Source organism: Triturus cristatus, chromosome 4_2, assembly GCF_964204655.1.
Source record: "Triturus cristatus chromosome 4_2, aTriCri1.1, whole genome shotgun sequence".
Classification (NCBI taxonomy): Eukaryota; Metazoa; Chordata; class Amphibia; order Caudata; family Salamandridae; genus Triturus; species Triturus cristatus.
In genome coordinates, this window is record NC_140586.1 from 63,167,703 (window position 1) to 63,190,046 (window position 22,344).

A 22,344-nucleotide genomic window follows, 5' to 3' on the forward strand; every position below is an offset into this window, starting at 1 on the left:
AGAGCGGCAGAGAGAGGTAGAGCGGTAGAGAGAGAAAGGTAGAGAGAGAGCGGTAGAGAGCGGTAGAGTGGTATAGAGAGCAGTAGAGAGTGGTAGAGCGGTAGAGAGAGAGGTAGAGAGAGCGGTAGAGAGAGCGGTAGAGAGGTAGAGAGAGAGAGGTAGAGAGTGAGAGGGAGAGGTAGAGAGAGAGAGAGGTAGAGGTAGAGAGAGAAAGGTAGAGAGAGAGCGGTAGTGAGAGGTAGAGTGGTATAGAGAGTGGTAGAGAGTGGTAGAGCGGTAGAGAGAGAGGTAGAGAGAGAGCGGTAGAGAGAGAGGTAGAGAGGTAGAGAGGTAGAGAGGTAGAGAGAGAGAGGTAGAGAGAGAGAGGGAGAGGTAGAGAGAGAGAGGTAGAGGTAGAGAGAGAGAGGTAGAGGGAGAGGGAGAGAGATAGAGGGAGAGGGGTAGAGGGAGAGAGGTAGAGGGAGAGAGGTAGAGGTAGAGAGAGAGAGAGAGGTAGAGGTAGAGAGAGAGGTAGAGAGAGAGCGGTAGAGAGAGAGAGCGGTAGAGAGAGAGAGAGGTAGAGAGGTAGAGCGGTAGAGAGAGAGGTAGAGAGAGAGCGACTTGGCGTAGCTCCCATATATTTATGAAGCATTTCAGGCTGCAGCTGGGAGAGAAATGATTCGCATGATTTGGATCACTGGTGTTGGATGCAGGGACAGAATAAGGGGAAGTGAATAAACCTCAATTCTTGGTTTGACTACAAACCCAACGCACGGCTTTTTGGGATTAAACAAAAAATCACTCCAAGTACTCTGAAAGTACGTCTATTGTGACGAGAGAAAAACATGCTCATTGTTTCGCTTAAATATTTTACTAAATTCTAGACAGCTGCCCCTCAATGTTATTCAATAAAGAATGAGTGAACGGGCAACAGCGTTAGTTGTTCGAGCATCTAACGCGTCAGTCTTTTAATCTAGAGGGTGAGCGATGCTGCCATCCTTTCTCAAAACTCAGTGTGAGGGACAGTACTAGGAGCACACCAATAGATAATCCCCCGGTACAACGCCACCACCTGCAAGCAGAAGACAAATGAAACTAGTAGAATGCCAGATGGCAGACAGCTTCAACGAGTAGGACAAAACATGCTATGTTACCTCTCCGTCAGCCGTTTGTTGCCCCACATGTTAATGTTAATGGCGCCTTGCGTAAGACAAGAATCAAGACTGCTGTAGTTGTGTGAGCGAGTCAAAACAAGTCGACAAAAGTAAAGGTGAGGGGGGTGTGCAAGCCTGGGTGTTGTGTGTGCACGTGCGCTGAAAGTAAAAAACAAGGGACAGTATAAAGGGAGTGGTGCCTGCGCGGCCGTCGCGTGGCCGCAAAAGTGAAAGTGATCGCGATTGCGATCAAGCGCGCGGTGAGCAATGCACTTAATGAGCATGAGGAATGCCATATGGCGCCTCTGCTCATAAGCGTGCGCCCGCGCACATGCACGCAAGCTGTAGGCCGGCGGTAGCATTTTTTGAAGCCCTTACTTAAAGTCTCGCCAGACCAGCACAAGCGCTGGGTCAGGCGAGATCTAAAAACCATTTACCTGGACGTGGCCATCTGCGCCTTTGCGCCATGATTCGGCTCTCAGCCAGAGAATGGGAGGTTGGCCATGTTCTCCGCCCAGGCTGTAATGCAGCCTGGGTGGAGAACATGCAAAGTGTGCATGACATTTTAGCCAGCCAGAGACGTCCGGCCAAAATGTCATGCCACTAAGAAGTGCCTACCACTCCTCCCCCAGCCTCTAAACAGCCCACCTCGAAACAAAGGAGCAAGTACGTTTAAATAAAATGAAAATAAGGTTAAGTTATTATAATTTTATTTTTCTGTTTTTAATTGCTCACTCAGTGAGCAGTGGAGCAACGCTCCCCTGCCTTAGTCGCCAGCCACTGTTTTTAAATTGGCCGTTCTCTCTTCTTCTATGGTAATTCTGGTATGCCTCTGTAGCTTCTTTTATTTAAAAAATGTTTAATCGGACTAAACTACAAATTCGATATGAAAATGTTCTATGCTAATGATAAGCCACATAAATGATGCAAATTGTGTTTGCTTTGCTTTTTCTTACGCTCCTTTTATGTTTTGCTCTTTCTCATAACTCTTTCTAGAAAGATTTTATTGTAGTTTGAAATGTTCTTTAAATATTGTTTTTATAAAATTGCTAATTGACTACTTTTGCAATTAAAATTGTACCTGTAAAGCATTGTCACACCTCTGTGCAATTCCTGCACTATATAAATCCAGAAAGAAAATCAATATGATCTCACATTGGCTTGGCTATGCCTCTCTTAGCAAAGAACATACAATAAATCTTCCAGTTACTGCCATAGTATGCCCTTGTTGCTGCCATTCAAGCTTCACGAAAAGGCATATATTGTGTTAACACTAAGGCCCGATTACGATGCGGAAAGGAATGGCTCTGACCCTTGGAGCCATCCTTACCAGATCGTAGTCTCCTGCTTGTAATAATTTCCAATCGACCCAGTTTGATAGAGCCGTAGGAAATTATTACAAACAGGAGTTCCGAATGGCTAACGGTGGGCCCATTTGCCATTCCGAAGGCCTTCAGTAATTTCTCGACCGTCTCTTTCCGGCCGAGGGGTTACGATGACAGTTTCCTGCTGCCTTTTTGACACAGAAAGGCATTGGGATACTGTCTTCGGGGCCGCCAGCAAGGCCCCCATGGGTGCAAGGCTGCCAAATGGCGGCCTAGAGGGCACCTATGGCGCCCCCTGTTGATTTCTGCACCCGGTGGCAGGCACCACGGGGCGCAGGGATGAACTGCACCTCTGCTCTTTGCAATGAGAGCATGAATTCCATTCGGAATGCATGCTTCAGTTGTAAAGTATAGGATTGTGACAAACAGGGTTCAGTCGCATCTTAATAGCTTTGGTGGAACCGATGATAGGAGGTCGCTCGGTTCCATTTCCAGTGCAATGCTGGACGGACTCCAGTCCGTACGACATCGCAATCGGGCTCTAAATCTACACAAGCTTTGAATTTGCGAGCTGTAATTCTTAATGGAGTGTGCACAGGATGGTGTGAGATATTCTAGTCAGTAGGTAAACCATATGTCTAGCTTCTAGTATCGAAACATTGACAACTCTGTGTAGTGTGAGAACCATCCCTACCTAGTTCATGTTGGTGCAACGGATATTATGTTTACTAATGAAGTCTTGTTCTTGGGAATCATCAGTTTAGTACCAATTTGTGAATTGTGCATTCCTCTACCTGGTTGTGGTATTTGTGATTTTAATTAGAGGCCAAGAAGTCAATGGCCCACCTTTATTAAAGTGTGCATGGGCACTCAAGTGAAAAAACACAATTCAGTGCTGAATATGTGGGCCTTTATAATGGTAAATAAACAGACATTATCATTTGCATCAATATTTCACACAAGCTTCTGCACAAGACTTTAGCCAGTTTGGGCCCTGTGTCTATAGTTCCCCACTCTTGAATCTGCTGCTCTAAAACATCAAGCACTATTCAAAGTGTTGTTCTTCTTGAAGGCCTTATTTAAAGCATCTTGCAAGACAGTCTTGTTTCCATTCACACACTCTTGCCTAGCCCTTGCACTAGAAGGAGTGCTTCGCCCAACCAACCTCCCTGTGTCCCCCTACAGTGGGAATTTAGAACCCTGCTGATTTTTTTGAAAAGTGGAAATTAATTGATTCTGGATTCTCCTCCTATGTGCGCACCCTGTGCCCAGTCTTACCCTGGAAGCTGACTATGGTCTCAGATTCACTTCTTGGAACCATATCCTTCAAATCAAGAGCCTTAATCTTCTCCTCCTGAACACCATCTGAAGACAAAAGAAGAAGAAAAAGTTACATGATGCCGAGTCCCTTTGATGCAGCTTCTAGTGTGATGATGTTTACCCATAAGGAGGAGTTTAGACTATATTATGGCTAAGAGGCTTGATGCTATTGGACTGATAAATCGGATCCTTTTTTTACTTGCTCACCTGAGGACATCACCCAACACGTTTTACAGTGCAAATTCAACTGAATGTCTTCATTTCTGACTATGTTACAGACCAGGGTTTTTCGAGTGACAATATGGGACCATTACACAACTTCTTGATAAAGCATGCTCACCTTTTCCTTTAGTTGTTGGATCCAAGGTCACCACTTTGACCGTCTTGCTCATTGTCATTCCTTCAGGCTATAAAAAAGAACAGACGTTACACACTGAGAGCACAGCATAGGTATTTGTCTTCACAAGGAAGTATGATGATCATCTGCATAGAAACAAACCCCACAAACTGGAAATGGAATCCACCTTTGTCCTGCAGAGTTCCCACTGCTATTCACTAACTCTGCAGAATAAATTCTACAACAGGTTGCTCTCGGGAAGAAGGAACAGAAAAGGCACAACTGTAACATTCTAGTGAGAACATGACTAACGGATGTAAAAGTGACTGAATGGAGTCTACTTTTTCATTATCTGAGTGAGATATAAGATAGCATTCATCCTGTTTTTATGTACATGAATAAATCATGTTTCACTGTGATTTACACATTGTGAACAGTGTAAGAGAATTATTTAACAGTATTTTTACCATACATATAACTGTTGAGCCCTTAATTTGATGCTGTAGAGTTTGGATGATTGTGGCATAATGAAGATCTGAATAAACACAGAGAACCAGCTATAGTTTGGTCTTCGTATTCAGAAAGAAGTAAACACTCAAGACTTCCACTTTGCAGAAATAGAGTATATAACAAGGATATCCTTGTCACAATTTTGATCACATCAGGGACTTCGTAAATTTGATTTTAAGACACCAGCATGTAGGCCAACTGTCAGATCTGGCTCTGGTATGACGTTTACGGATTAGCCAATGATGATCTCTATTCTCATAGGGCAAACTACAGCAGGCTCTTTAGTACTAAAGGCAGGTACAAGAAAGCCATTAGGCAGGCCTCCCTTTCTTTACTTCTTTCTAATGAAAAAGGAAAAAAATAAATGTTCTGGTTAGCACTACAACAGTGTCTGCTTCATTTACAATTTCGGCTGTTGGTTCCTCCAACCATGACTGCGATATGTATGAAAAATTGCAAATGATGGTCTTTTTACTCAATAAGTATGAAAATTAGAAGGTGTAACTGCTTCAATGGAACATCAGCTTGCTGCTAATAGAACTACCGTATCTGCTATGAAGTAGAAGAACCTAGATTTAAACATGTGGAAAAAGAAGCAGTGAGGACACTGTAGTACGGTCTGACTTCTAAGCCAAGATTTTACCTATGCCATTCAGACACACGAGCCTGTATAAAAATCAAATGTGTGAAAAACTGCAGACTATGAAACAACGCATGAATTAAGACAAAGCAACTCCGTTAGCCAGGCAGTATGGAAGAACATCTTAAGACAGAAAAGCAAACTCATCACCTTTCTTCCCAGGTAAACATTTCATGGTATCATAGTCTACAAAGCAAGTGTCTATTTTTTAGATCCACAACTTTGAAAATAAATCAAAAACCATGTTGTTCCCTCTTGAACTAATACAGATGGTAGATATTCCCCTGGACAGAAGATTTGAAAATATAAAATATTGTCCATTCTTAAAAATATATGAAGGGACTTTTGACAGATTGAACATCGCAAGCATCTACTTTTTTTTTAAAAACGATGGATTTGGACTTGTCTATTTTCAGTTAGAGATGGTGATTTATAAGCAACAATTAAGATGGAGAGTGAATGAAGTTTTGTTCTCTGTTCTAGTACAATTGGATTTGAGAGACATAAACTCAAGACATTAGGGTGTAGATTCCGATCCTGGAGAAACCGGGTACGAATCGTCGGACGGAGCGTTTTCTCCGTCCGACTCGTACCCGGTAAAAAGACCGTACAAACATGCAAGTACGATACGGAAATGGTGTTTCCGTACGAATCGGAAAAAACACCGACCGACGAAAAAATACATACGAATGTGATCCGGGACAGCGCATACGCGACATTCATACGGAGTTAGGCAGCTTTTTACGTACCAGCAAGTACGATTCGTACCGACAGCACTCCGGACGGCAATATTTCTACGGCACCCAAAAAGTGCCGGAAAAGCGAAGTACGCCGTGAAGCGTGAGGAAAAGGGGGCCCGGTACGCGCCGAACACCCCCCCCAGCCCCCCGTATGTATGCGCCGTACCCCCAGCCCCCCGCGGATGTACAGAGCGTACCCCCACCCCCGTATGGGGTCCGCTCCGTACATACGGGGGTGGGGGTACGCTCTGTACATATGGGGGTGGGGGTACGCTCCGTACATCTGCGGGGGTCTGGGGGTATGCTCCATACATCCGCGGGGGGCTGGGGGTACGGTGCGTCCATCCACGGGGGCTGGGGGTATGGCGTGTACACATGGGGGGGCTGGGGGTACGGCGCGTACATACGGGGGGCTGGGGGGTTTGTTCGGCGCGTACCGGGCACCTGTTTGGACGTCTCCATGGTTGCTATAGGAGTTCGCTCCGGACGGTCTTTTTTCCATACGGTTGTACAATCTGACGGACGGTATGGATCGTACTTGCGCGCTCGGACTTCAGTTTTCCGATTCGTACGTAAAACTGTCCGGGGACGTGTCGGACACTTTTCCCGACCCGAGGACGTGTCGGGGAATTTACCCAATACGATTCGTATGGACTTTTTCACATACGAATCGTACTTGCCAGTTTGTACGGGACTTGTACGATTCGTACGGAAAAAAATCCAGATACGATTCGTACGGGGAATGTTTTTCCAGGATCGGAATCGGCACCTAAGATAGCTATATAAACCACATATTTACCATCCTGATGAAGGCCAAAATTGATGATGCCAAAACTATATAGTTCTAGTCGATGTTGTTGTTGGGAATTAAAGGTTATAAGAGAAGAGTTTTCTTGATATATTGTCCTTTGTGTTTGGGGAATTGAGGAAAAGACTCCCAACATATTGTTGATGACTCGCTAGTCCAAGTTTTTAATTATATAGCAATAAACATGGAGCCTGCTTGGATAGTTTGTATATATATTTTTATGTGTTTGATGTATCTTTGTTATTTACCATTTTTGTATAAATTTGATGATATCATTATCTAAATACATTTGTGGATACTGAGATATGTAATAATATTTGAATGTTGTTTATAATATATTTTTTGGGTCAAAATGAATTGAATAAACAATTGGAAATTTGTATGCATCTATATTTTCTGTGTTTCCCAGAGTCTATACTAAAATTATTCATGAGTCATGCTACTGATATTGTCTAATGTGCCTTAACTCCCACATTAATATAGGCCAAACCCATTTTTCTTTTGAAATTAGTAGACTATTAACATCATTGGAAAATAACCAAATTACAGCCAATTAGTGTGAAGCCCACACCCTGAAAAGCTACCTTTGCTGAGATTTCTTACAGCACTAGTGTGAAATGTAGATTATTTTTGGTGAGCCTCTGAAGGGGAGGTGGAAGGGCTAAATGTGAATCTATGAAAAATACCAATTCTGGAGAACTACACTTAACAAGTATTTTATCTCTCCAAAATTGGATCTTTTACAGATTTACCTACCTAAATCAGATTAGAAAGCAGTATAATGAAAGCAACTTGATAAGCAAGTGGAAGGTGGAAATGTAATAGAGATGTATCACCTCTTTGGAAAAGATGACATAGATTTGCCTGCCCAACCGCAGAATCTCTCTTTACTGTAGACTCAGGGCAATAGTGTTGAGTGAACGTATGTATGTTTTCCATGTAACATGACAGATGTCTATCAAGGATACTCATGCGACAAGACTATAGCGTTGGACACATTTCTGGTGGAGTGTGCAGAGATTTTTGCTTGTAATGAATTGCCCACTTTATCGTGGCAGTACATGATGGCCAATGATACTCATGAAGCAATAGATTGTTTCGATATTGCGTATCCTTTTCTAGGAACACTCAGTGCTAACAAGAGTTGGTCTGAATTTCTGAAGCTGCTTGTTGTGCCTAGATAATATTTGAGGCATCCTTTTCACATCTATAGTGTGTAGCACTCTTTCTGCTACCATGGTAGGGCTTTTTAAAAATGTTTTAAGAATAACAATTTCCTTCAGGTGAAATATTTATAGTATTTAAGGTATAAAATGAGTAATTGTTCTCTCAATATGGCTCTTTTACTGTAAACGTTTGAATCAATCTAACTCTTCTATCAGAGGTAAAAGCTATAAGGAGTGCTGTCTTTCAGGATACCAATTTTAAATCTAATTTATGATTTGGCTCAGATGGGCTCTTCATGAGTTAGCAAAGAACCATATTGAGTTGTATTTTGCACATTACTAGCTGCTATTTATTGCTTTTTTGCACATTAGGGATATGTTGAGTATATGTCCCACTCTGACCTTTCGGTTGTTCCTCAAAATTAATTGAAGTGGAACTTTGCATGCATTTTACACATAACTTAGCTGCTACTGATTGGCTTTTTGCATAGATCCGGCTACGCTTAGTTACTCTGTTACCATGCTGCTATTCCCTAAATTGTACTTGAATAGGTTGATATCTACTCCCTGTTGTACATTTGCACATTTTAGGAGATGCTTTATTTCCTTTCTCGACTGGTAATTTATTTTAATCGTTTTTTATCCAAAATAGAATTTTGGGTTTTATATAACATAAGAACGGGTAGCTACCTGATGTTTATGCGCTTTTCAGGAAATTGTTTGTTATCTCATCCATTATGCTGCAAACTTTAAACACCATTCATAGCCGAATTGTTTACGTGTTGCTGCGGTAAATTTTATGATGGCATGTGGAGTGAGCCTTGTTATGTTTTGTTATCTATAATACTATGCATGTGATTTTATGTGGACCTCCTAGGAGTTCCAAATCTTGAATGAAATATTGAATATTGAATTGAATATTGAGTTGCCAATGTATTGGTTGATGTCCGACTGGTAAAAAAGCTCTTAAAAGCACTTTCATTAATTCTTTGATAATCCTAGCATACCATACATGGATGATTGTGAGCTCTTCTGTATCTAGCTGTAGTTTCTACATGTACTTTCACAAAGGAGTTAGCAAGACCTGATCGAGACAAATGTAGCAAGTATGGTAGAATTTGGTGGGGTTCCAAAGATATTGGATGCAAGTTCTTTTGTGTGCACCATACACAGAAGTGTTTTCATTTACCTGTATAAAATCTGTTAGTTGAATCAACTCATGCTTTCACTAAAATCTCTTCACAATCTTTGGGGATTTTTAAGCATTGGAACTTGTTGTGTCCAGGAGCTATGCTGATAATGCTAAAGAAGCTGTGTCTGGTTGAAATATTTGGCCACTGCTGCAGGGGAGGAGATTCTAAACTGCAGGTAACTGTATCTGTGGTTCTTCTGGTAGGAGAAGAAGCTCATTGAACCAATATTGTCTTGGCCACAATGGAGTTATGGGAATTATTCTGCATGGTTCTTCCCTCATCGTGCATAGTGATTGAAAAGCGTACACAAGGTTCCTGCCCATGCTATTGAAAATGCATCCCCCCACGACCCTGGTGGAGAATATCTGCTGGTATAGAAAAGAAATTTCTTGGTCTGCTCTGTGATCTTCAGATATTAAAAGCTGCAGGTCAAAGGAATGGTTTAAGGTATGGGGACTCAATAATGTTGTCCCCAGAAGCTATGGGGGATTTGGAATGATACACATACACAAAAGCCGCTGGTGGCCATGCCAACAATAATCGCACATCGATATATATGAACACCCGGCCACCTGAGGTTTATGTCTACCTAGGGCGACGTCCTTGGAGGAAACTGAGCAAAGATTAAGTACCGAAGCACACACAAGAAGTCTGTACCATTGAAATTATTCAGAATAAGTAAACTGAAGTGAACAGAACTGTAAAGTCTATAACGTTCTAATTTTCTCATGAGTAGTTTTATTCCTTTTAATTTACAATGTCTTGGTATGTCTAAGCAGCAACAACCAACACGTGTTTCATCTATTATACTTTTTCAAGGCTGCAGAAAATATGTATACATATCAGTGTTCAACATCCAATCACAAGAAATTGCGGGTGATAATATTGGGTGGCAACCTCATGAGTAAGTGGTTAAGTGAACAAGAAAGAGGAAAATTGATGAAGTAGAAGAGAGGAAGATTTAAGAATATTATTAAAAATATATGTGAATTTATGAGGGTGAATGTACAGATCGGAAGCTTTAGGTAGAGTATATAGCTATTGGTGAGTCTAATCATACCTGAAAGTCAGAACAGTACCTGTGGTCCATGGTACCCAAAGATAAAAACCAGAAAGGGAAAAGTCAGACACTAGAGGAGGGCAAAAAGGAAAGGAAAGGGTGACCACATGATCGGTGTCACATGCAACTACCAGAACTAACAAATACAGTTAATGAACCTCAAGTTATGATCCCAGGGAACAATGTTGCTGTTGTGAACTTCATGGGCATACACATCCACTTATTTAAATTCATATGGAAACGGAAATTACATATATTTTTTCACACCAAGGGGTTGCCTAGTGTTGTGCCTCCTATTACAGCTACAGATTGTGAGATGATAATTTAAGTGATGCACAATGGCTCTTGTCATTAGACCAAAACTCAAGTGATATTCCCACCCTCACACAAATTCTACAGGACCTGGACATTAATCCTAACCTAGACACCGACAGTGGCCTCAAGCAGAGATCAAGATTTAAGTCATGCTTGGCTTCTGATAACATGATTATATTTTTTGACAAGAAATGACTAGGGACGAAAATTGTGTAGGTCGCAAGTTCATCTGACATAACATCACTAGGGGTGAAAGACTTGCACTTCAGTCTCTCAACACAAACTCTAATATCATTATAAAATAAGCTGACAAGGGCGGGAATATAGTCATAATGCACAAACATTACTATATTCATGAAATAGACATCAACTAGCAGATTATTCAGCTTATCAAAACAGACTTCTAACCCACTCAAGGACACCAACAACTAGGGGTGGGCGGAATTTGCGAAATTAACTTTCGCAAATTATCGCGAAAATTTTTAAAATTATCGCAAACAAGCGGAAATATCGCAAAGATGCGGAAGTTTTTTTCCGGCATGTTCGCGAGATTTTCTGCATGGTTGCGGGTCGCCAACTTACCCAAGTGGTTGCTTGCGGGCGCGGCCATCTTGTTTTGAGTTGTCTTGCGGTGCATGATCGCGAGAAGAAAGACTTGATCGCGCGACGCATGACGTCACTGCGGGCGCGAACTGTCGCGAGACAGCGCAAATGGCTAAAAACAATACAACATCTCATGGAGAACGCGACCGGATCAAGAAAACTTGTCGGCGAACGCAATGATTCAGGCAAGGCGATCGCGCGCGCGCGAGAATGTATTATTTTACAGCGCGAGCAAGAAACAAATTATCGCCAAGCTGCGGTAACCGGAATTTTTGACATTTTCGCGCTCTCCGCGGAACGCGAAAATGTCAAATTTTCGCAATTTCCGCGAACGGAATGAAATTTTCGCCCAGGCCTACCAACAACCCAATAGAGTGTAGATGAAAACATGGGAGGGACCTATGTTTGGTCTCTGGTTTAAAATTTCACTATCTGTACAATCCAACCCCCATAGTGCCTTGTTTATATGATTTGCCCAATATTCATAAACCTGGAAATATTTTCTGGCATTGGGTCACCCACCGAAAGGGTCTCTGAATACATAGACCAATGTTTACAACCTGTTGTCTGTAACCTCCCCTCAAACATCAAGGACACAAAACACCTTTTAAGTTAGGTTCTGGACTTCGAATGGTCAGAGGACAACATCCTAGCTACTTTGGATGTGAGCTCCCTCTGCACACGCATCCCTAAGATCAAAGGTCTAGCTGACATACAATGCTTTTTGGATACCAGAGATGCGACCATGCTGGAACATACAGATATGTTAATAGTCTTTATCTCTATGGCATTGGATAATAACATCTTTACACATTGAGCCGAACATAGCATATGTAGCATGGGAGACTCATTTTCAGGCTTTATACTACACCAATGAAGCTGTGGCCAAAATTAATGAACCGTCCATAATGATCACTGAGTTCGCTCAGGAGGCGGCCCAATGGATTACCATGTCCGAAGTCCTAAATGCAACTAGCAAGCTTCCCTTCGAAAAAGCGCTGGGCCTGGACAAACTACCGTGGGACCTCTTTCGGGGGGAACCAAAAATACGGGGACCTTACCTATGGGTCTTATTTAATGATATTATGAATGGCATGGAGCTCCCTGATACCTGACTTGGGGCAGAAATTGTTCCAGTTTTTAAAAAGGGTTCACCTTTTCTACCCATTAATTATAGGCTGATCAGTTTGATCGACGTTACCCAGAAACTGTTTGCACGGTACTTCTTGACCGCCTCAGGCATGGATGGAAAAACAAGATATCTTGAGCCCCTATCAAGCAGGAGTCAGGAAAAAACACCTCTACCGTCGACCAGATATTCAGACTACAATTTCTATTATGGAAAACAGTAACAATGGAAGGTGGCGGCTTGTACCTAATATTTGTAGATCTGAAGTTGGCCTTTGATCTCATGCCTAGGGACAAACTATGGGGTGTACTTGGAGATCTGGGGATCCTCCCTACACCCTTAGCATTCTGATGAGACTGCATGCAGGTAATTTTGCTCAAGTGAGGTGTGGAAAATGTGGTGAACTAACCCCCTGCTTTTCAGTCAATTGAGGGGTAAGGCAGGGGTGCGTCCTCGCACCTACCTTATTTTGCTTTTTCATTAATGCACCGGTTGACCATCTCAGGAAGGTCAAGGATAATGATTCCCCTAAGATAGCGTCTGGTAAAGTTCCAGCAATGAAGTTTGCTGACGACACTCTTTTCATTTCAAAGTCGCCTATGGGAATCCAGCAGATTTTCAACAGCTTTGTTGCCTTCTGTAAAACCAGGGGGTTGGAGATTAATACACAGAAGACCAAATTTATGGTCTTCAATCCTGCCAATAAGTCTCGCTCTAACCCCTGTTTGAATGTAACCCTGGCCGTTTTCCGCGTAGTCGCGCTACGCTACGCGAAGTGCACTTTGCACTATGTTGCGCTATGCATAGCTAGGCGAACTGCGTAGTGCGGTAGGGAAATGCTGTTCGCAGTGAATGCACAGTGCCGGATGCTTGTCCGCACTGCGCAATCATTGCGAACGGCATCATGCACAGTGCAAGCGGTCGTTTTCTGCCGCTCAAGTAGATTTGTATTCGAGTGCCAGCAGTAGTTTCTCATCGCAAGCGGTCGCGAGCATACGCGACCACTCGCAAGGAGAAACCCGACCTCCCCACGTTGAGAATCTCGCAGGGAGGTTTATTTTCCACACTCGTGATCGGCAACTTGATGTTGCTGATCGCAAACGAGGTAAAGTCTCGCCCGGATGTTGATTTTGCTCGCTCGCGGTCGCAAACTTGACGTTGAGGACCGCAAGCGAGCAAAAAATGTAGTTTTCTGCCCAGGTTTATTTGAATGGCACTATGCTTGAAAGACTTCGGTCTCTGACTATTTAGGTGTCACCTTAACAGAAAACCTGGAGTGGGGGCCGCAAATGGCTAAAGTAAGCCTTAAGCTTGCTCAGACTGTAGGAGGAATTGCAAAAATGTGCAGAACTTCCACCCATAAACCAGCCAGGCAGGCCAATAGCTGAGATTTACAAAGTACAAGCAAGGGGTGCAGCATTATATGGGGCAGAACTTTGGGGGCATTGCACCACTAGCAGCCTGCACAAGGTAGAGAATAATTTCATGAGGCAGTTGTTAGGTCTCCCCCATAGCACTCCACTACACCTGGATCTGGGCATTAGGGCCATTGGGGAAGAGATCAGCCTTAAACCCGTAACATTCTGGTGTAGATTGTGGGTGACCCCGGAACTGGCCGCCTATCAGTCTGAGCTCAAAGAGTTATTGAGTTTCCTGGGTATTAGCAAAATGGCCTGGTTCGCACACATAAAGGATGTCTGTAAGAGGCTGGGCAAAGCAGGCATATGGAGCAATCCTGAAGAATCAAGCCTTTTAATTTCACGGTCAGAATTGGTAAAATCTTTTGGGAGGCATACATTTGCAGACATCCAGGAAAGCTCGTCATTCGGACGTTTGACAGCCAAATTCCTAAAAATCAAGGACGTGTACATTATGGAATCTTTCCTGGATGATATCCAACCAATTCTGGCAAGGAAATTACATGTACAATTCAGATTTGGGACTCTACTGCTCCGTGCCTTTTCAAACAAATGGTCAAAAATTCTATCTTGAGGGTGTCCTGCCTGTAATTATGAGGAAAAGACAGATGTACATGTCTTTTCTTTCTGCTCTGGCTATAAATTATCAAGACAGCGATGGCTTATTCAACTCTACAGGTACCTAGGCTTCATACATTGTGCAGAGGCACTCAGAGTCCTAAAGTACGACACTCAAGCCTCTATTGTCTTTGCCGTATCCTGTTTTTAAATTTCTATGTGGCGTGTGCGATGAATCTTTTTAAACCAGCCATTACGGCCCTAGTACTTGCATCGTTTCTACTGTTTTATTTCTATTTTATTCCTTTCTTTTTAACAGTTTTAATGAAAATATCTTCTTATGAAATAAGTAATAATCCTCTGATGGCACTGTACTATACATGTTCCTGTCCTAGCGACTCCCAGGCAGTTTGATTTGGGAGGATTGAGATATGATTTGCCTAGGCTCATCTCTTGGAAGATTCCAAAATGCACTTTATTATTACCAAATGTGTCAAACTGTATAGTTTTTTTATTGAGACACTTTTTAGCTCAATTTCTTCTATATAAATTAATTGTATGGTCATGTACTATTTATGGTTCAAATGTGTATACTCCCTTGGGAAAAATATTATCAATAAGTACTTTTATGGTCTATGAGACTAAAATAAAGTTATCATCATCAAAGCATCTTTATTTGGTTCACAGAACCATAAAAGCATCAATAAATACAAAGACATAATAAGGAAAAAAGAAAAAGAAAATATATATATATACATACATATACAGTACATTGATCCTCATGTTGGTTGGTTGCAATACAGTACATAACATCTAGTTCTTACATTAGCAGCAATATGATTGATTCCATAAAGTGCAAAGTGCATGGTGCAAAATACTATATCAATAAGAATACTTTATCATGTGTATTACACCGCAGTGCTGCGAGGCTGGGTTTTACAATTAGCACAGAATCAGTACAACCTGTGGTATAGGGTGCCATTCCAGATTGATCATATTGCTCCTGCGTCAATCTGTATCTTTCAGACTGGAAAGGGGAAAACATTGGTTCCAGATCAGTGCAGGGTCCCCTGATTCTGGGAAGGATGTGCTAAAGGGCGAACTTGGGTGGTCATTATGATGGCGGCCGGACTTCAGTCCGTCCGCCATTGTATTGGATTTGGGACCAGCCACCTACGAGGTGGCCTACATGTGAGAAAGTGCCCTCTTTCTGCATGGTTGCCCCCACTTTTTGATGAACTGCTGATGTACTTTGACTAAGCGTGCCCTGGGCTCCTGCCAATCTGGTACCCAGGGCCTATGTTCTTTCCCTAAAACTGCATTGGAGACCAAACCCAATTGGCACTCTCTGGCCACAGGTCCATCCCTGGTAAATGGTACCACAGGTACCCAGGGCACTGTGACCAGGGAAGGTCTCTAAGGGATACAGCACTTATTGTGCCACCCTTAGAGGCCCTGTACCTTTACACTCACACACTGCCTTTGCAGGCTGCGTGTTTTGGTGTAGAACAAATTAAAGAGTCAACATGGCACACATCCCTGTGTGCCATGCCTACAACCCACTGCCCTGGCATAGATCAGTCACCCCTCTAGCTGGGTGCACTATAACAGTGGTGAGGGTTCAGGTGCATGAGCCCTGTACCCCTACAGTGCATACGTTTTTTTAAACATTGTAAGTGCAGTGCTGCCATTAAGAGTATATGGTGCTGGGAGTTTGTCACTACTAACTCCACAGTACCATAATGGCTGCACTGAAAACTGAGAAGTTTGGTATCAAACTTCTCAGCACATTAAACCCACACTGATGCCAGTGTGGGATTTAATGAAAAATACACACAGAGGTCATCTTAGAGATGCCCCCTGAAAAACGACCTACCACTAGTGTCCAGGCTGAGTGGCTGCTTTCAGCTGCCACCACCAGACATCTTTCTGGACCACAGGCCGAGAGCCTGCTTCTTTCGGGGGCCTGAAACAATGCACATCCAGGAAACAGGTGCCAAGCCTCCTTCCCCAGGATGGGCAGGGTCCACGAAGGGGAAGCTTCAAAGGCTTGCCACCTTTGTGAGCTTCCCCAGGCCTTTTGCAGCCTTCAGCAACTGGTCCCACCGGTTCTGACCCCCACTTTGGACGGGAGAGCCGGCGGGAAACCAAGTGAGAAAGGGAGGTGGGCTCACCTCTGCCAACTCTACCCCTCAGGAGGGGGAGACGAGGTGAAGCATGTTAGACCTGGCACCTTGGCGTGAGTTTCCCTTCCACTTTTTGCTGATGTGCCTGATGTGTTTTGTTGGTGTTAGCTGCTCAGAGCATTGTGACACTGCCAATCAGTGCCACAGTGCAAGTGCTCCCTTATGAAAAATGTATACATTGATTGGTGTCCCTGTTTGGCTTATTTGGTTTACTATCAGCCCCTAGTAAAGTGCACCAGGAGTGCCAGGGCTTGTAAATACAAATGCTGCTGGTGGGCTTGCAGCACTGGTTGTGCCACCCACAGAAGCGGCCTAGTAAAATGTGTCTAAGGTCTGCCACTGCAGAACCTGCGTGCAGTCTGGTACTGTCGCGCTGACTGCGCAAGTGCACCCACTTGCCAGTGCCTAAACCTTCCCTTAACTACATATTAGTCACCCCTCTGGTAGGCCCAAGGGCAGGGTGCATTGTAAGCATAAGGTAGGACATGCCCTGATGTGTGTGGCATGTCTTAATAGTGAATTACAGCCATTTTCGTTTTTCACTATTGAAGGCTACCTGCTCTCCATAGGCCAGAATGGGCTGCTGGAATGACTACACGCTGTAATCCCAGTGGACTCATAGAGCATGGTAGGAAGTCAAGTTTAGTATGCCTGAACTCAGAATAATAAAATACTTCTTTTAGTAAATTTTATTTTAATATCCTGTGTTTGTAAATACTACTTTTAGAAAGTTAGTATTTACTTGCTTAGCCATTTCAGTCCGCCTCTGCTGTGTGTGTGTGCTGCCTAGTTTCAGTGAGGGGCAGGGCTGGGGAATTCCAGGAGACAGGCTGGCTGCCAGGTGGTGGGTAGAGAGATTACACCAGGATGGGTGGGAGGAGTACACCTTGACTCTGAATAGACCTGTGCTCTGCCACCACACTGCCGGCTCCGCCCCCTGTGGGGCGGCTGATGTCCCTGCCCTGCTGCTGAAAGGAAAGAGCAGAGTCACGACAACAAAGTGCTCCAAAACCGGACTGAGCCAAGCCCAGGCCCCCTGGCGACAAAGAACAAAAGAATTGCTGTATAAAAGAAGGAGCCTTGCCCCTAAGAAATCAGATCCTGTTTGCGCCAAGAAGAAACTCTGCCTGAAGAGAAGGACCTGGGAAAGCTGCATGAGGAGTACTGTCTCTAAGCCTGAGAGACTGGCCTGTGGTGGGTGCCTTGCTGCTGGAAGGAGAGGAAAAGACTGAAGAAAAGACTTTTGTTCAACTTGTGCTTTACAAAAAATCTCCAAGGGCTTGCGTGTGAACCTGCCCCCTGATCTGCGCCCTAGGAACAGTGGGCGCTACCTATCCCTGGAAGAAGAGGAAGCTGCTGTGGGTGACCCTGCAACGCTGACCCCAGAGAACCTGTGTGCCCCCCATCTCGCTGAGCACCGCGACCTCTGGCTGCCCGGGCTGCTGTGAGCACCGTGAAGACCAGCCCACGTGGCCTGACCAAAGTAAACAACTGCCCCCTCGAGCCGTAGCTCGCAACGTGAAGGGAGACGACCTGCGTCCAAGCGCCGAGTCTCTGCGACCTTGAGCTGCTGAGACCACTGTAAGGACCCATGGTGCACTGTTCGCCGAACCTGGTGTCTGCCGACAGCGCGACGCACTGAGGATCACCCCCGAGCTGCCCCTCCTGCTTCCGACCTCCGTGGTATGCTGAGACGTCCCCGAGCACCCCCGAAGCATCGCCGTCCACGGAAGAGCCGGGACTGCAACGCGACGCGGGATGCCCTGTGCGGGACTGCTGAGGCCGCCACGAACTCCCTAAAAAGATCCCAGGTACTGTGAGCTGAAGGCGCCCTCGTACGAACCGTACTTGCATTCATGCGGTCCGTACCAGTGCTGGCGTCGTGCTGCGCTATTCCCTCGTGAAGTGTGAGCTTTGGTACGATTCACCCCAGCTGTACGGAGGGTCCCAGCGAAGGTACGGTCCGTACCGGTGAAAATACATAGACGTTGCTCACGCGGGAAGCGTGAGGTTTGGCAGGAGGCGTACCGGACTTGTACGACGCGTACCTACGAGGGTACGGTCCGTACGGCTCAAGTCCTCGTACGCGTGCTCACGCGAGAAGCGTGAGAAACGGCACGATGCGTCTAAAAACTCGTACGAAGCGTACCGACGGCCCTACAAAGCGCACAGACCTCAAATAAGTGTATTTTTAGCCAAGAATTGCCCGTTTAAGAACTGTGGACTGCTGAAAAGTCATTACAAGTAACTGGAACCCCATTGGAAGTGAGGAACTGTATTTTTAAAAGCCTGCTTGTAGAATCCTTTTATATAAAGAGTTTATTTTTACAAAATACAGCCTTGTGTCTCTGTGTGGTGGGTTGGTGGTTGTTGTGTGGGACATCTTGAATGCTTAACCTAATGCCCTCTGGAACCTAGCCTGACTGCTCGTGCCACGTTACCTAGAGGGTGAGCAGGGGTTATTTTCCCAGAGTAATCCTTCGCTCTGACTTAGAGGAAAGGGTCCCTGCTTGTCGCAAGTGCATACCTGCGCCAACCAGAGACCCCGGATTCTAACAAAGCACAACTCTCAGTCCCTGCCATCTTGCAGATGGGGGTCACAGCCAACCAGGGTGAGGCATATACCCCCCTCCCACTGGAGGGTGACATAATAGAAGGTGTACCCACCCTAGGGAAGGGACCCATTGGCCCCAAGCTTTTACCTACCTGCAACTCCCCTAAATGTAGAATTTAGGGCACCCCTGAACCTTGCTTCCACAGACAAGAAACCACAAGAAAAAAAGAAGAAGAAGGACTGAACAGCCGCGCCGAAGCTAAGAAGAGAAGGACGCCCATTGACTTGGCCCCAGCCCTACCAGCCTGTCCCCACCTCGAACCTGCAGAAACGAAACTCTGGTGTGTCATGCAGCCAGCAGTCTCAAGAACCCCGTGGACATGACATGCCTTAAAAAAAAAAGACTCTGTGTCCCGTGAACACCGGATTTGTTCACTCACAGACTCCAGGTCCGGCAAAATCTGTGACTCTGCACCACTCTGCACCAGATGCCACAGCCCGAATTCGAGTGACCCAACACCACAAGGAGGTCTCCCCGGCGATCCTGACCCGTGACCCCTGACCTGCCTCAAGTCTCCAGCTGATGCCTGCTCCTCAAACCGGAACGTTCCCTCCAACCACGACCAGGAACTGGTAAGAAGATCTGACCCCAAAAGGCACCCCAACTTACCTCTCCAAGTGGTGGTCGCACCCAGAAGACCTTCGTCCCTGAGCCTGCAGTGTGTTTGCATACTGGAGAGTCCCCATTGAAAGCTACAGGGCGCCCGACACCAAAACAGCACTCTACACCTGGCCGCCCCACTGCTGCTGAGGGTGCACCTTTTGTGCTGGCTTGAACCCCCATTTGCCCTAAGCTAAAGTTCAGGAGCTTTGCTCCCACAACCTAGTGGCCTGCTTGTAAGCAGCCACCAACCGGAGGCCCCCTATCCCCCAATGGATAACATTAGGCCTCACACTCTGCACCCGGGAGCCCTAGTGCAGTTGAGGGTGTAACAAGAGTGCATCCTTGACCCCGAGGGACCCCTGAGTCTACCCCCAGAACAGCAACTCCCACAACAGAATACTTACCTTTGAACCGATAACCCTATTTTCCTCCATAGGATAACATTTACTGTTTTCTGTGAAAAGTTTCTAATTGTGGAGTTGGAAAACATTTGAAAATCTTTAAAACTGAAACCGAATACCTAAAACGCTTTTACTTACCTGTTTACAGGAAATGTCCCAGTGTAGTATCCAGGTATACTACACTGTGTATGAAAAGTAATCTGAAAAAGTAATTCACATGATCTGCTAGTGAAAAGTCAATAGAAAGTATATGTACAGTATTCCACAGTATTGCATTACCAGTAATTCAAATAGTAACCAAACCAAAGTATATATACAAATGTAATTCAAAACTGTATTATTATTGCAAAGTATTTATCACTTACCTGTGCCAGGCTTTCTTGGCTATGGAAAATAAAATAACTAAAGGAATATTTTTGTACAAAACCAATTGGTCTGAGTTCAGTCTTTGAGTGTGTGACAATCATTTGCTGATTGAGTGTGTACAACAAATGCTTAACACTACCCTCTTATAAAGCCTTACTGCTCACCCACACTACCACAAATAGAGAGTAAGGTGGTATCTACTTTTACCTCTGCCTACCTTTGGGGTTCCACTGGACTCTGTGCACACTATACCTCACTTTGGTATAGTAAATACAGAGCCAGCTTCCTACACTACCCACCATCCGAATTATGATGCGACCACCATGGTGGCGGTCGCATTACCTATATTTTGTATTGTGGCTGGGATGCGTTCAGCAGCCCCTGCCGCAATACAAACAATAGGGTGCAGACATATCCCTGCACTACTTAGCAGGCACCATGTGGTCCCTGCCAAATGGTGCACGGATATGTAGGGAGCACCATAGGTTACCACCAGGGTACATGTCCCTGCCCCAGGGATTAAGGGGGCCCCAAAATCTGTTTCGCAGTGGGTTGACCGCCGCAGAACGACTGGTGGAAAGGGATATCATAATCCCTATGGTGGTGCCTGGCAAGTACCGCCAAATGCAGGGATTAGCAGTTGGTCCGACAGGACCGCCAGGCTTCTCCCCACCATTGATAATATGGTGGGGTAAAATTGCATTGCAATGGCAGAGGGACTGCCACCCACAGCATGTAATGAGGCTTTTGGTTGTCTGATTTGTTAAGGAATATATAAAGTGCAAGGAAATCTCAGACAGGCAAGAATGCTCTTCACCACAGACATCAGCACAGAGCACTGTAGTACTGTATGCAATTAAAGAACACTACAAGCCTAAGTTTCACAAAGACACAGAGTAGTGGGAGTTCAAAGGAGTTCAGAATACTGGATCAGCAAGTTCAGTTAAGTTGAAAATACAATTAGCAATTAGCTATCTTGAAATAATTCAAGGCCACAATACAGAAAATGCATCCTCACTCCTACCCTTGGCAAAGACACTGTGTGCAGAAAATATGTGATCAAAAGGAAGTTTGAGTCAGCCGTGCAGGCAGTTAGACAAGAGACCCTGAAAACAATACAACACATATCCAGGGAAGGACATTCAACACATGGTCAATTTCAAAGTTCTGCCATTCTCAGAATATAAGGGGAACCGAGAAGGAAAGGACACAAGTTCAAGGGTGCAGGTGGGGCACTGTTTTTGTGGAATTATATCAGCAACTTGTCATATTCTGCGACTTGTTTATTGCATTCTTTAGATAACGCACATGAAGTCATCATATTTTTAGCATAAAAGGGGCTGCCTGCATGCAGCATCTTGGGCCTAGTTTTCAATCCTATGGTGTTGACTGCCTCCCGGCCATATGTTGATAAAACTTATATTGCATTGCCAACCAGATCTTGTTTTTTTTATGTTACAGTCAACATTTGATGAGCCAGCCAGGAGTCCAGTTTGTCTTCATCTGACTGCTGTTGCCGGAGAACCCCTGTACCCGCTGCATAGATCACTGTGCAGCAAACATAAGGCAAACAGACACTGTGTTTTCTAAAGTTCTGCGTATTCACGAGGCGGTTAGGGTTTAAGCCGCCATCACTAAGGTGAGGACAGCTGGGATTCCATCCCTATTATATGAGTAAACATAAACACAAAAAGATGATGGAAGAAATGCTGAACATTGTCAAACATTCACCTCCAGTCACAGATCTGGATTAAATCCATTATGTTTTCCCTTCACTGAGACAGCTAGGTTGCATCTCAGGGAAATTCAAGAAGCAGCACCACAGCACGAGAGAGACCTTTGGGAACAGTGGGGATGCAACCAGAGCATTCATCACCTCATTTAAAGGCATATACCTACCAGCAACCTGTCTTGCCAC

At 44.6% G+C, this 22,344-nt stretch overlaps 1 protein-coding gene across 1 annotated transcript in view; it reads right to left on the minus strand.

The window, feature by feature from the left end:
• LOC146832981 (complement C3-like) overlaps nt 1-22,344 on the minus strand; it is a 1,056,379-nt gene that overhangs the window by 504,410 nt on the left and 529,625 nt on the right. The window contains exons 22-23 of the mRNA XM_085600524.1: nt 4,119-4,185; nt 3,737-3,823 (exon numbers count right to left, since the gene is read on the minus strand). Of these exons, the coding sequence (XP_085456650.1) occupies nt 3,737-3,823; nt 4,119-4,185 (154 nt within the window). The remainder of the gene's footprint in view (nt 1-3,736; nt 3,824-4,118; nt 4,186-22,344) is intronic.